This window comes from Ursus arctos, unplaced genomic scaffold (genome assembly GCF_023065955.2).
Source record: "Ursus arctos isolate Adak ecotype North America unplaced genomic scaffold, UrsArc2.0 scaffold_33, whole genome shotgun sequence".
Classification (NCBI taxonomy): Eukaryota; Metazoa; Chordata; class Mammalia; order Carnivora; family Ursidae; genus Ursus; species Ursus arctos.
In genome coordinates, this window is record NW_026623019.1 from 3,610,279 (window position 1) to 3,623,931 (window position 13,653).

At 46.1% G+C, this 13,653-nt stretch overlaps 1 protein-coding gene across 3 annotated transcripts in view; it reads right to left on the reverse strand.

The window, feature by feature from the left end:
* ROR2 (receptor tyrosine kinase like orphan receptor 2) overlaps positions 1-13,653 on the reverse strand; it is a 190,345-nt gene that overhangs the window by 25,052 nt on the left and 151,640 nt on the right. For all 3 annotated transcript variants that reach the window (XR_007189877.2, XM_044391253.3, XM_026519214.4), the window contains 2 exons: positions 5,777-6,064; positions 4,928-4,958 (listed from right to left, as the gene is read on the reverse strand). Coding sequence is in view for 2 of the 3 variants with exons in the window: in XM_044391253.3 (XP_044247188.1) it covers positions 4,928-4,958; positions 5,777-6,064 (319 nt within the window). In the remaining variant the exon portion in view is untranslated. The remainder of the gene's footprint in view (positions 1-4,927; positions 4,959-5,776; positions 6,065-13,653) is intronic.

The following is a 13,653-nucleotide window of genomic DNA, read 5'->3' on the forward strand; positions in this document are numbered from 1 at the left end:
ACTTCTAAGGACATGAGTCCTACAGGATCAGTCCCGCCCTTATGACTTCATTTAACTGTAATTTCCTCCTTAAAGGCCCTACCTCTAATACTGTCACATGGCCCAGGGGGTTAAGGCTTCAATGTATGAATTGGGGGGGGGAGGGGGGAGACATAATTCAGTCCATAGCAGCAGAGTGAGAAAATTTCTTTAGATGTACCAAGATACATTGCAAAGTTACACTGTCAGACAAGATATATTGCAAAGCTACACTGTCAGAATACTGTGGTATTATTCCAAGTACAGAAGCTACTGGAAGAAAATAGAGACTCAGAAGCAGATTCACATGCACAGAAATTTCACATATGACAGAGGTGACATTAAATTTAATGATTACAGTTGGGGCTATTCATTAGATGGTGCCAAGGACTAGGCCACTGATATAGAAAAATACTACAGTAAAACGCCCGCTTATACTAGCATAAAAATCATTCCGATGGAGTAAAAAGCTATGTAAAAGTTATATCTAGAATATATTTTAGAACTCTTACAAATCAATAAGAAAAAGACAAATAACTTAATGAAAAATGGGTAAAATACAGTGTATTCTGGTTATTTGTAGTAATTATTTTCTATACGGGTGTTGCAAACACTGAGTGAGTAAATACTGGGCCATGGCTCCCAGGGGAAATACAGAGATAATTTTCTGCAAGTCTGTGGTCATAACATTTTCATTATCCAATCAATACGTAACCTTGTTTTATTTGTGTTGATGATTCATTAACGTCGAGCTGAGGGCCAATAGCACTGTAACTCACGCCTGAAGGAAGCTTATCTAACATGTGTGTTTTTCTCCAGGGGGCCCATCACAGCCTTCTGGTGCTCAGGAGCTCTAGAGCACTTCAGCACTATGCTCAGGGCTGTCCTACACAGCGAAATCGCCCACAAAAAGCACAAAACGCGAAGAGACGGCGAAAACACAGTGCTTACCGTGGGACAGCTGAAATAAGAAGGCAGACCTCAGCCGGAACGTGTGCATGGGCAACGACCATGTTCCACTGCTCTGCACACGTCCGTGAGTGACAGCGAAAACAGCCTGAGTGCTGATTTTGGAGTTACAAAGAAATTTTAGCGAGTAAGAAAATGTACAAGCACGGAATGTGCAAATAAAGAGGATAAACTGTATATGAACGGGCAGTTCAATGGTTATTAAACCAACAAAATATGTTCAACTTCTCTATTTACGAGAGAAGTGAGATTTAATGTAAAATTACTCTAAATTACTATTTGACACCCAAGACACTGGCAAAATGTTAAGTTCTGATCATCCGTGCTGAAGACGGGGGGAAATAAGAACTCGTGCTTTGCTGGATGGACCATGAGTTCCTTAGCCACCTGGCCGTACCTGGAGGCGTGGGAGGTGCACACTTACGATTCCGCTCCCAGATGTTGGCCACTGGAGGACTCACGTCCACAGGGACAGGGAGACAGGGACAGATGTTCCTGTGAGACGGTCTGTACCAGTTAAAACAACTAACCTTCACTCACATGGCCCACAGTCGATTAAAGGGGGGTTGACTCAGAATGAACCTTGTACACTTGTTAAAATGAACGTAACCTACACGTACTATCCTGGACTTCCAGAATGGAAAACCCACCTCACCAACCTCCAAAAAAATGTACTTACATGCTATTTGCAAGACACCTGCATCAAACAACACAGAAAGGTTGAAAAGAAAAAAAAGAAAAAACCAAGACAAGAATAGTAAAAGAGGTTCTTAGGAAATATAATTAAAAAGAAGGTTGGAGGCTCCTGGGTGGCTCAGTCAGTGAAGTGTCTGCCTTTGGCTCAGGTCATGATCTCGGGGTCCTGGGATTGAGCCCTACTTCAGGCTCCTTGCTCAGCGGGAAGCCTGCTTCTCCCTCTGTCTCTGTCCTCCCCCCACTCATGCTCTCTCTTTCTCTCTCTCAAATAAATAATAAATAAAATCTTTAAATAAAGAAAGAAATAAAAATAAGAAGAGTTTAGGAACAGCAGTATTATTGTCCGGCAAAACTGAATTCAAGGCAAAAAGTACTAGAAGGGACTAAGAACAAAACAAAACAAAGCTATATAGCCTCAAGCCTATAGGCATTTAGGAACAGACAAAACTAAAAGAAAAAAAAAAAAAGGAAAAGAAAAGAAAAGAAAACACAAAAATTGGCAAGAATTTGTAGGCAAGAAATTGACAAGAAATTGGCCAGAATAAGTAGGGATGAGTTTCACATATTTTCAAATATCTATAACCTACGTGGACAAAAAACACATAGACACCTTCAATGACACACTTAACGTGTGTGATCTAATATACAAAGTGACCTATGTGTGACCACCATCGGAACCCACTTATTTTTTGAAACAACAGGAAATATTCACAAGAATTGACCATCTCTAATTGGCCCCAAAGAAAATCGCAACAGGCTACCAAAAGTAAAATACATCCCCAAATCACTGATGATAATGCAAAAAAAAAAAAAAAAAAAAAAAAAAAAAAAAATCAGAAAATAACAAAATAAGCTTATGTGCCTGGCAGGTGGAAAAAAGATACAGCCACAGCAGTATTCAGAGGACAGGTTATAGTCTTAAATGCATTTGTTTGAAAAATTAAAATGCTTAATAAAAATAGCTTTTTCAAGAAATCATATGGACGTGAAGATCACTGGACCTACCAGAATGGCTCAACTTAATTAAAAACACCAACCAAACCAAATGCTAGTGAACTCCTAGCTGCCGGTGGGAGTGCAAGGTGGTCCAACCACGTTAAGAAAAGTCTGATATTTCTGGTATTTCTTACAAAACTCGGCACGCACATACCCTGTGAGTGAGCAATATGACTCCCAGGTATTCACCGAACAGAAATGAAAATATACGTCCACCAAATGTGTCTGAGAATATCCACAGCGCCTTATCCGTAAGAGTTGAAGGGTGCAAACTACTAGGGCATCCGTCAACAGGAGAGTGGATAAACCAGCTGGTGTCGTCATGCAGTGGGACAGCTCGGCAACGAGGCAGTGACCTGCTACTACACGCACATCACAGATGCACCCCGAAAACACGACGCATAGTGAAAGAAGCCCATCTTTCATGGCTACATGCTGGAGGATTCCATCTCTAAAACACGTAAAACAAGTCCATGGTAGAAAAGAAATCAGAACAGTGGTTGCCTCAGGAGGAGGGAGTTGCCTGAGAAGCTGCATGATGGAACCTTCTAGAATGATAGGAATGTTCCGTGCCTGGACAGGGGTTTGCACTGCAGAGGTTTTTGCATTTGCTGGACCTTATTATGGGGTACTCAAGAACTGTACGCTTCACTGTATGTAGTTTTTAAATCAAGAAGAAGAAACAAGGCTAGTAGACAGATATGAACTCCTGTTAATGATTTCCACACTTCAGTACTTAAGTACAGGAACACAAATATCTGTGACTTACTGAGAAATGTATTAAAAAAAAGAAGACGGACTGATGGACGGAGAGAGAGGCAATAAGGCTAGCAGATGAAATGTAAATGGCAGGGTCTGGCAGTGGGCATATGGACTGGATATTCACTGTGAAATTCTTTCTACTTTTCCATATGTTTGAAATTTTTCATAATAAAATGTTGGGAGGGGCGCCTGGGTGGCTCAGTTGGTGAAGCGTCTGCCTTCGGATCAGGTCATGATCTCAGGGTCCTGGGATCGATCCCCGAGTTGGGCTCCCTGCTCAGTGGGAAGGCTGCTTCTCCCTCTCTCACTCCCCCTGCTTGGGCTCCCTCTCTCTCTGTGTCTCTCTCTGTCAAATAAATAAAAATCTAAAAAAAAAAAATACATTCTACTTACATATAAATTATATTTATCTGTTTTCCAATACTGTATGTCTATGTTATATAATATTTACATAAATAAGATTTTAAAGTATGAAAAAATAAAAGGTCAACTCCAGAAATCATGGACACCTTTTCCAAAGCCTCCGAGCTGTGGCCTTGTTATAATTTCTTCTTGCCTCGCTCTATGCACAAATGATTATTAGGGACAAATGTTCTAACACTACTGCTCAGCACAGATTTTCTCAAAAATCTACCTTCTGTAAATGGTGCCCGATATTTGCTACCAGGGGCCCCTGTCCACGCACCCACCCCAGCGGCCAGTGCTGACGAGAAGCCGGGGGGCCATGGAGGAGCAAACCCTGACCAACACGTAGCATCTGGGTCACTGATCACAACGTTTGGAGGTGAAGCAATGGCTCTCTGATCTGGCTGGACAAGAAATGGGGAGCCCGGGAGCCCCTGCTAACTTCGAACGCAACCCTGAAGGGAGTGGATCTCGTGCACGGGATGACAGAACATGCAGGGTCCAGAGGAGAATGTCCCCAAACGGACGGGTACATGGAGAGATGAGATACCAGGGAAAAGACACCGGGGTCCACAGGCAGCACCCAGCCGCGGCTCGATAAAGACGCAGGAGCCAGGCTCTGAGCCTTGGTGTCCTCACCTCCGAAGCGGGGTCTGACACCGGTCTATGCCAGAGGACGCCCTGAGGCCCCATGGCCACACCTGTCATAGACCCGAGGCTGGAGGGGCGGTTGTGGGTGGTGCTGGGATTTCAGTGAGAAGCGCCTCCCTGTTTCCAGGACCCTGGTGTCCCCAGCAAGGAGGCCTGTACGCACACAGTCCTTCCAGCTGCCTTGTAAGGTCACGATCACTGAAAGGAACGAGCAACCGCTGCCCTCACGACATTTCTCCCTGACACGAAGCCATGGAAACTCTGGCAGTGCTCCAGCCCCGAGCAAGCACGTTGCCATCCTTGTGTCAAGTCCAGCCGGCGTCCAGCAAATTCGGCAAAGACATGCCGTTGCTGGATTTCAATCCTGGATTCTTACATAATGGAAACCCTTGGGGAATGAGAAAATGGTTTGAGGGAAACAGATACTTACTGAAAGTTATGGTTTGGGCTGTGTGTGGGACCTAAGAAGAAGAAGAAAAAGACTGGTTATTAATACTTCACAATTTGGATCCAGCCTCTTTTTCTGATCCAGCCTTTGGTAAAGGCGGCCGCATCCCCGCATGCTCATTTGTGGTGAGCCGTCCTCGGGCCTGGGCTCTGGGCTGCCCAAGATTACATACCAGGGACGGCGAAAACCACCAAATGTGGAGGGGACGCTCTCTCTATTTATGCAGAAACGCTTGGAGGTATTTTTGGAGTTTCTGCTGTCTTTTCTCGCTCTCTCCCCATCTAAGCTTGATTCACAAGCTCTGTTTCCTACCTGGGGCCCGAATGGTCTGGAGCCTGTGTGACGGGCCTGGGGCAGGGTGGGGACCATCTCACCACTGGGATGAGAGCTGACGCACCCCTCCCCATGGTCATCTGTGACGAGCGCGAGGGTGGGGGACCATCACCGCACTATGCTCTCGGTCCTTCGCCTCGGCTGGGCCCAGGCTTCCGTGGGCAGCAGCTGCCTGTCTCCCTCAGTGTGGCCGGCCTCCCCAGGGGGCCACCTCTGTCACACGGCCGTTCCCTCCGCCTCCAAGCTCACCTTCGCGTCTGGGGTCATGTTCTGCACTCCAGGTTTCCAGACCACTCCATCTGTGTCTACTTGCTTTTATGACTAGTAAATGGGGAACGGGCTAAGCTGGGACCTCGCGCACAATGAGAGAGGCCTCGGGGACGGTTTTATTGATTTCTGTCCTGCTGGCGTGTTCAGTGTCAACCTGCAAAGGAACCTCCTGTTCCGGCCGGGAGCGCCGCTACCTGGTAACCGCACGCCTGGGCTGCCCCGACTCACCGAGCCGCACGAACAGGACGCCGGTGGCGGTGATGGTCTTCACGCCGTTGGTGGCCACGCACTGGTAGTAGCCGGTGTCCGTCGTGTCCAGGTCTTGGATCCGCAGCCGGGAGCCGTACTCCGTCTTGCGGATGATGACGCGCCGCGGCTCCTGCACCACGGGGGCATCGTTCTTCAGCCACCGCACGGTGGGGGTGGGGTTTCCGGCCACCTTGCAGTGCAGAATAGCCGTCTGGCCTTGGACTATGGTGATGTTGTTCACTGGCTCCAGAAAATTCAGAAAGTAGCCTGCAGAAGAGAGCGGTCACAGTTGAGTGAGGGCTGGAAGAAGGGGCTGCCTGGCGCTCCTCCTGTGAGCTGCTGGGGAGGGCTTCCATGTTCCCTCATGTAAATACGGTCCTTTCCCACCACTGGCGGTACTGATGTTCTAGAATGTTCTGAGAACACTGACTTAGCAAACCACTGCTCCCAGGGAAATACAGAGTTAGGTTCCTTTGGGCCTCTGGTCACAGTATTTTCATCAATCGTGGCATAACCTCATTTTACGTGTGTTTCTGTCTGAAGACACCTTATTAATATGCATCATTGATTCACTGCCATCGAGCTCAAGGCCAACATTTCTGTTATCGCATGCCTGAAGGAAGCTTATCTAATGTGTGTCTTCTCCATAAGACACATCACAGCATTCTGGGGCGTAGGAACGCCAGATAACACTTCAGCACCATCACAGGGGGGATTTAAAACAGCGAACTCACCAACAAAAAGCAAAAAATGCAAAAAACCTAGGACTCTAGAGACCACAGAAAGGACACTTGCTTACAGCAGGAGCTGGAACAGTTGGGCCAGTGTCCCCTAGTTGGGCCTTGGCTAGCAATGCGTGCATCGGACAAGTCTCAATTTTCACGGCTCTGGGCAGGTCTGTGAATGACCACACAGTGGCACCGTGAGTCCTGATTTTGGGGTTACAGGGACACTTTAGACAGTAGGGAACTTGAAATTACAGAACCCCAAAATGAGGATCAACTGTGTTTCTCTTTGCAAGCACTAGATCTAATCTAATCTCCCTGATTCGTGATGTAATCTGTGCTTGGAAAGGCCACCCTCCTTCCTGCCACACCACCGAGTACAAAGCCTCAAGAAGGAAAAATTCAACACAAAACAGACACCTCCTCAAAAACGAGCTAATCCCGGGGCGCCTGGGTGGCACAGCGGTTAAGCGTCTGCCTTCGGCTCAGGGCGTGATCCTGGCGTGATGGGATCGAGCCCCACATCAGGCTCCTCCGCTATGAGCCTGCTTCTTCCTCTCCCACTCCCCCTGCTTGTGTTCCCTCTCTCGCTGGCTGTCTCTCTCTCTGTCAAATAAATAAATAAAATCTTAAAAACAAAAAACAAAAAACGAGCTAATCCCTGGGCTGGACAGAATAAGGATGTGGAGGCTGAGTGCTGCTGAAGGCTCTGTCCTGCTGTATGTGGGGCAAGAGCCGGAAGAAGCTGTACAGGGCTCCACGTGGGGGGGGTTGGGCAGGGTCCGGAAGGACCCAGAACACAGAGCCAGTGGGGCTGCAATGTGGGGCTCTATCCAACCAGGGGCGGGGACTCTCTGCTGGTGACATAGGCCTTGTGGAACAAGAGGAAGTGAAATAGATGGCAGAGGAGAGGGGTATGTTTGTGTGTGGTATGTATGTGTGTGGTGTGGTGTGTGTTTGTGTGTATGTATATGTAAATGTGTGGTGTGTGGTATGTGGGTGTGACTGGTGTATTTGTGTGGTGTGTGTGAGCGTGTGTGGTGTGTGGTATGTGGGTGTGACGTGGTGTGTGCATTTGTGGGGTGGTGTGTGTGAATGTGTGTGGTGTGTGGTATGTGGGTGTGACGTGGTGTGTGCATTTGTGGGGTGGTGTGTGTGAATGTGTGTGGTGTGTGGTATGTGGGTGTGACGTAATGTGTGTATTTGTGGAATGGTGTGTGTGAGGAGTGTATGTATGTGTTTGTATGGTATGTGTGTAATATGGTGCGTGTGTATGTGTGTGGTATGTGTGTGAGCGTGCGTTCATGTGTGGTTAGGTCAGGAGCTGGGAGATTATGCTGTCAAGATAAACACGCATGCTAAAATTCCATATCACACACACAATACCTAAGGCTAGATAGGTAAGACAATCAACCATGAGGCGATGAACTCACCTCAGACAAAACTAAGATAATAGAGCAATCTGAAAATGACCATAACATATATTCTTGTTCTGAATCTTTCGGCTTGATTTCTGTTAGGTTCCTATCCTTTTTTAAAAAAATGAGTTAGAAAGATGGCACATACTTGTTACTATTGCCTTCACTGTATGGAAATCTACGGGGTTCTAGTGGACTGTTGAGGGACATTTCAAACACAGGCTGGGTGATGGCCTGTAGATGTTGGGTGACAGGAAGCAGCAGAGGGGATGGGAGGCTGTGGATTTTAAGAGCGAGGGAAGGTTTTTCTTGACAAGGGAGAGTGGATAGACGGCTGTCTCACAGGTGTCACTAATTAGCACTAACCGTTATTAGCCACATCTTTGGAATCTACCCTGATTCTCTGCCAGCCAACCCTTTTCTCAGTGCACTGAGTTAACTTGCGGAAGAGAGTTCTCGTGGATGGCCCATGCTGTAATGTAAGACATGTCAATGACATCCCCTGGAACCAAGCAGGGTGACATTCTGGATGTACACCCTTCAAGAACTCAATTGCACAAGCTCGGCGTGGGGAGACGTGGTTCCTGCAGCTCCCACCCTAGACCCTGAGACTTTGAACACAAGATCCAATCTGACTAAACAGTTTGAAGTGGTTACGTTGACATAATCTCAGTCACAGATGACAGTACACTCACCATTTCACTGTGAACGTCCTTGGGAGGCCAATATTCTGTCCACCGTGTACATTTTTCTTTTATCTTGCAACTTTACTGAATTATCTTATTAGTTATACTAGTTTCTCAGTTGATTGTCTTGGATTTTCTATGCAGATATCTTCTTCAAATAGCAACAGGGTGGCCTTTTTGTTTTTAACATTCATACTGCTCGCATATCTTTATACCTGATTGTTTTGCTCAATATCAGTTCTTCCTAATTTAACAATTTTAAATACTGAAATAGTACAAACATACAAAGAAATACAAATAGTAATATAATAGATACCAGTGTACACATCAACATTTTATGCTAACATTTTACTATATTTGACTTAGAACACTTTTTAAAAAATTAAACATTCTAGGATGCCACTAAAATCCACACGTCCCTATTTCTCCCTCCCTCTCCTGAGGACCGGTATGCACCATTTCAATGCACATTTCTATTGTTTTATATTTTTAGAAACTTTCCCTGAAAGATCATCTTTGCTAGTTTTTTTTCCCCCAGCTTGGGATTTATCTTTGTCGATGTTCATTTATTTTAATGACTGCATAATATTCCACTCTATAAACAAACCATGATTTCTTTATTCTTTTCCCAATTGAGGGGCAGTAAGCTGGTCCCACATATTTGCTAGTGTTTAATGGCCACCTGTATACATGTCTCATCCTGCACACATACAAAAATATCTTGAGAGCATCCATCTGGGTACAGAAGTGATGTCACAGGGCCTTGAAATCTCTCATTTCTCTAAGTCTCAAGAGTGCTTGAAACCATGCGTGCTCACTATCGACGTCAGTGGAATTGTTTCCCCCATAACCGCGTCAGCATTTAGTGTCTGGGAGCTTAAAAATGTTCGCCAATCTAATGGACCTGAAATAATGCTGTTTCCCTTTGCATCTTACGAATGTCACGAGCTTGAGTGTCTTGAAGGTTTATTAACCACTGGGCTCTCCTTCCACATCTGTCTGTTCAAATCTTTACACTATGGCTCTTTTTCTAACTTCTGCAGTTAATGAATTTTCTATTACATGCATTCAGCGTGCAAATTCCCTTCATTGTTTTCTTTAGCCAACTAACAAATTATTTAATCTCCGTAAGGTTGGCCAGACCCAAATATCTTATAACTTACATTATAATTTTTCCCTTTTAGGTACAAGTTATTGAAGGTGTTCTTATCTGCAAGGTTGTCACAGAACGTGGTCTAGGCGATGACGATTCTTTGATACCACAAAGATTTGCTTTATAGTCTAGCCCAGAGTTAATACTTATAATAATGTTGCATATTTTATTGGTAAGAATGTGTTTTCTCAGGGAACCTGGGTGGCTCAGTCTGTTAAGTGTCTGCCTTCGGCTCAGGTCATGAACTCTGGGTCCCAGGATCGAGTCCCACATCGGGCTCCCTGCTCCGCGGGGAGTCTGCTTCTCCCCTCTCCCTCTGCCCTCAGAGCTCATGCTCTCTCACTCTCTCAAATGAATAAATGAAAAAATCTTAAAAAAAAAAAAAAAAAAAAGGAATGTGTTTCCCTACCTGCTTGGTGCAGGGGTTTATGCCCAGTAGATTAAGCTTGTCAAATTTTTCGAATTTTTAATGTTTATCTATTACTTTCAATGGCCTGTGTTCGCTCATTGGGTATTTGTCAGAGGACCATCAGTAATTTTGTCAAGTTGTGTTTATATATTGGAAACTATGTTGCAGGGTCCCTAAACTTCAGTCTTTAGATCACTGTGTAAGGCTTTTGCCTAATTTGTCTGACCTTAAGGTTGCTATCTCAGGGTACCTTGGTCTTACACTGTATTTTTAATTTTTAAAATCATTTTTATGATTATATTGCAGAGATGAATCTTGTAAACAACATATAATAATGTAACATGTTAATTGATGTGTCTATATGTGTGAACTCTGAGTTTTTTAACTGGCAAGTTTTATTCTTAATGTGTTCATTTTGCATTTTATTCTTCATTTCATTTTAACCCTCCTTTCCTGTTTCCTACTGGATTTCTTTCTTTATTCTCCATTTGTCCCTTCCTGATTTCTTGGCCTGTAAATGCTTCCCTTAGAGAAGCGCAGGTTACTCAGGTGTTTTCTCATCCTGAATTGTATTTGCTCATTGGGCAAAGGACTGAGGTTGTAAACACCTCAGTCTTGGTCTAAGAGTAACCTGTGACTTTTACACTTGAGTAACAGTTTAGCTGGGTATGGAATTCTCGGCTGGTGATTACACTGCCATCTTGTGGCTTCTGTGTTTACTGCCGCAAGTAGGCTAGTTCTTAGTCCTTTGCAGGTAGTCTGACCTTTCCCCTCGTAGGCGACCTTTCATATTTCCCGTGTCTTTGTCATTCCCATGTATCTCTAGCTGTGAATTTATATGTATGTAGCCTTAATGGACCTCAGTACCATTCCCAATTCCATCAATTGTGTAAAATTCTCCACCAATACCTCATTGTTTCTCCATTCGCCTTTATCTCTCCTCTGAAATCTCCTTCCAGATAGATGCTGAACTCCCTCCTGTATGTGGTTCCTCAGTGAGCTTCGCTGCTTTTATATTCCCGATAATCTCCCTTTTTAATCTCCAGCTGTGCGCCATCTGCTCCTTGACCTGCCCATCAAAGTTTTCATTTCTCTGACTATAATTCTTTTATTTCTAGAAGGTCTGTTTGGTTTTCAAACCCACCCCTGCCTTTTCTTCCTTCATCTTTAATCCTTCTGGCTTCCTTGTTTACTAGCTCACCACTCACCCCAAGCCTCTCCGAGTGTGCTTTGTAATTTTCCACTGCAGGGCTGGTTTTTCTGTCGGAACCCCTTGAGGACTGGGTTCCTGCAACAGACAGTGCCAAATTTTCATGTTAACTCTCGGGCCTGGGATTCCCCCACAACATTCTCATCATGGAAAGGGGGTTTCCTGAGGTGTGGGTCCAAATCTGATTTCTCACGGGAGCACCTTCAGTGCTTGCCCTCTCGAGCCAAGGTTCAGGCAAGGACTGTAGTCCGTAGGTCTCCTAGCTTGCTGCCAAAGGCTTACCTGCCACACTCAGCTCTCTGGACCCCACGGATTCCCTCCAGTTTGATGCTGAAGCCTATGGCTCCTCCTACAGCTGAGCCTTGCAGAACAGTTTCTGTAGCAGGATGATTGTTCAGAGGCCTTATTTAGGGTACAAGAAATGTCAATTCCTTCATTTTCCTAAAGGCAAACTGGATTTTTGTTGCAACTCTTATTTCTCCCGATTGAAGCAAATGTAATACCCCCAAGTCCAAGTGAAATCAGTAACACTAAGGCGTTTATGTATCCGTGTAATTTCAATCAGCATCTTCCCACCCCTGCATATTCTCTCTAGTGTAGCACTGATGTTCGGGGTGACTTACTGGTGTTCCTTCTACTCTGGCGCCCACGGATGCACCCAAAGCCCCATGGGGAACACCATCTTTTGTTGCTGGGGAGTCCATGTCATAAGCCCATGACACCTGCAGAACACAACTCTGTCTCAAATAAGCTAAACCATGGGGATGTTCTCCAAGGCTGCAAACAGAGTGGGACCACCTCAAGTGGATCCTGCCTGGCAGCCCAAGGCTGTCACAGTTCTGCTTCCTCCTATTCCTGGCTCCTGGGCATTTCTCCATCTCTCTCTCTGCAAGTTCATCTAAGCACTGACATCTCGTACGAATTTTTATGGAGCACTTGTATGTAACTGAAGTGGGAGGGTGGCCAAGCTAGTTTGGTCCACCTCTGTAGCCACCGCTAATTCTCTGGAGGCCAAAATGAAAGCCAGAAAGAAAGTTCTCTCAGGATGAAGCGCAGTGTTGCTTTGGCCTTTGGCTTTATTCACAGGAACCCCTTTCAACTCCCGGCTTCATTTCCCTTTTGTGCAAAATATGGGGTTTGTACTAAGTTTTGCTAAGGTCTCTTCTAGCTCGCAAGGCTCCCTTTGGAGCCACCCCAAACTTCTCCAGACACGACTGAACGGCCCACGTGGGGCAGGACCCAGAGGACTGAGAATCAGGTTAACTTGGGTCAGTCGGCACCCCACAGTGTTAGGGGCAGAACAGAAGTCTTCCCTTTTAATAAGCCAAGAGGGTTTCTTCTCCTGCACAGCAGGGTGACTTTTAACAATGATGCGAATGGACTCAATGGCCCTGCTGCCCCGGCCCGTTCTCTGCTCACCCCTAACTCTGGAAAGCGGAGCTGAGTCCGAGCATGAAAACACACCGAAGGCAGAGGTAACAGGAGAACCCATCGCCATGGGATGCCACTGCCGCCTCACGGTTAGATCAGTGATTAATGATTTTTTTTTTAAACCCCAACTGACCGTCCACATGTTCGCCAACTTGGTCAAATTACTTCGGTGTTTGAAGAGCTGCTTGTTTACCAGGCCACGCTGACTGGTCTGGGAAGGAGATAAGGAAGGCCGTATGCGCTAGGGGTCACAAGGTCACAGGGCTTTGACTGGTGGGAAATAAAACAGACAACCTGCCTGGCCGGGCAGGTGGGGAGGAGACCCAGAGAGCCGCACAGAGGACATAAAGCTGCTCTTCTCTGGGGCAAGCATTTACAGGCCAATAAATCAGCCGGGGGCAGGGGCAGTGGGTCACCCCCGCTCAGACGCTCCCGCTGAGCTGTCGAGCTGCACAGAGCCGGCTGCAGATGGCGGGTGGGGTGGGCGAGCAGAGGAGCAATGGGGACAGGAGAGAGCGAGATTAGCAACGATGGGCATCAGAGAACATGCGAAAATAGGAGCAAAGGAAATTTGAGGCCCTGAGGAATGCAGAGAAGTACATACAAGTGTTTGCACGTTCGGAGGAGGGTACCTGTCCTGTCGTGCAGCGAACGGTGGCCCCCATGACATGGGTTGGAACCTAATCCCTGGAACCTGGGAATGTGCCCTTATTTGGAAATAGGGTCATGGCAGATGTCATCATGTTAAGATGAGGTCATGTGGGTGGGCCCTTGTCCAATGGCTTGTGTCCCTATCAGAAGAGGGACATCTGGATATAGACGCA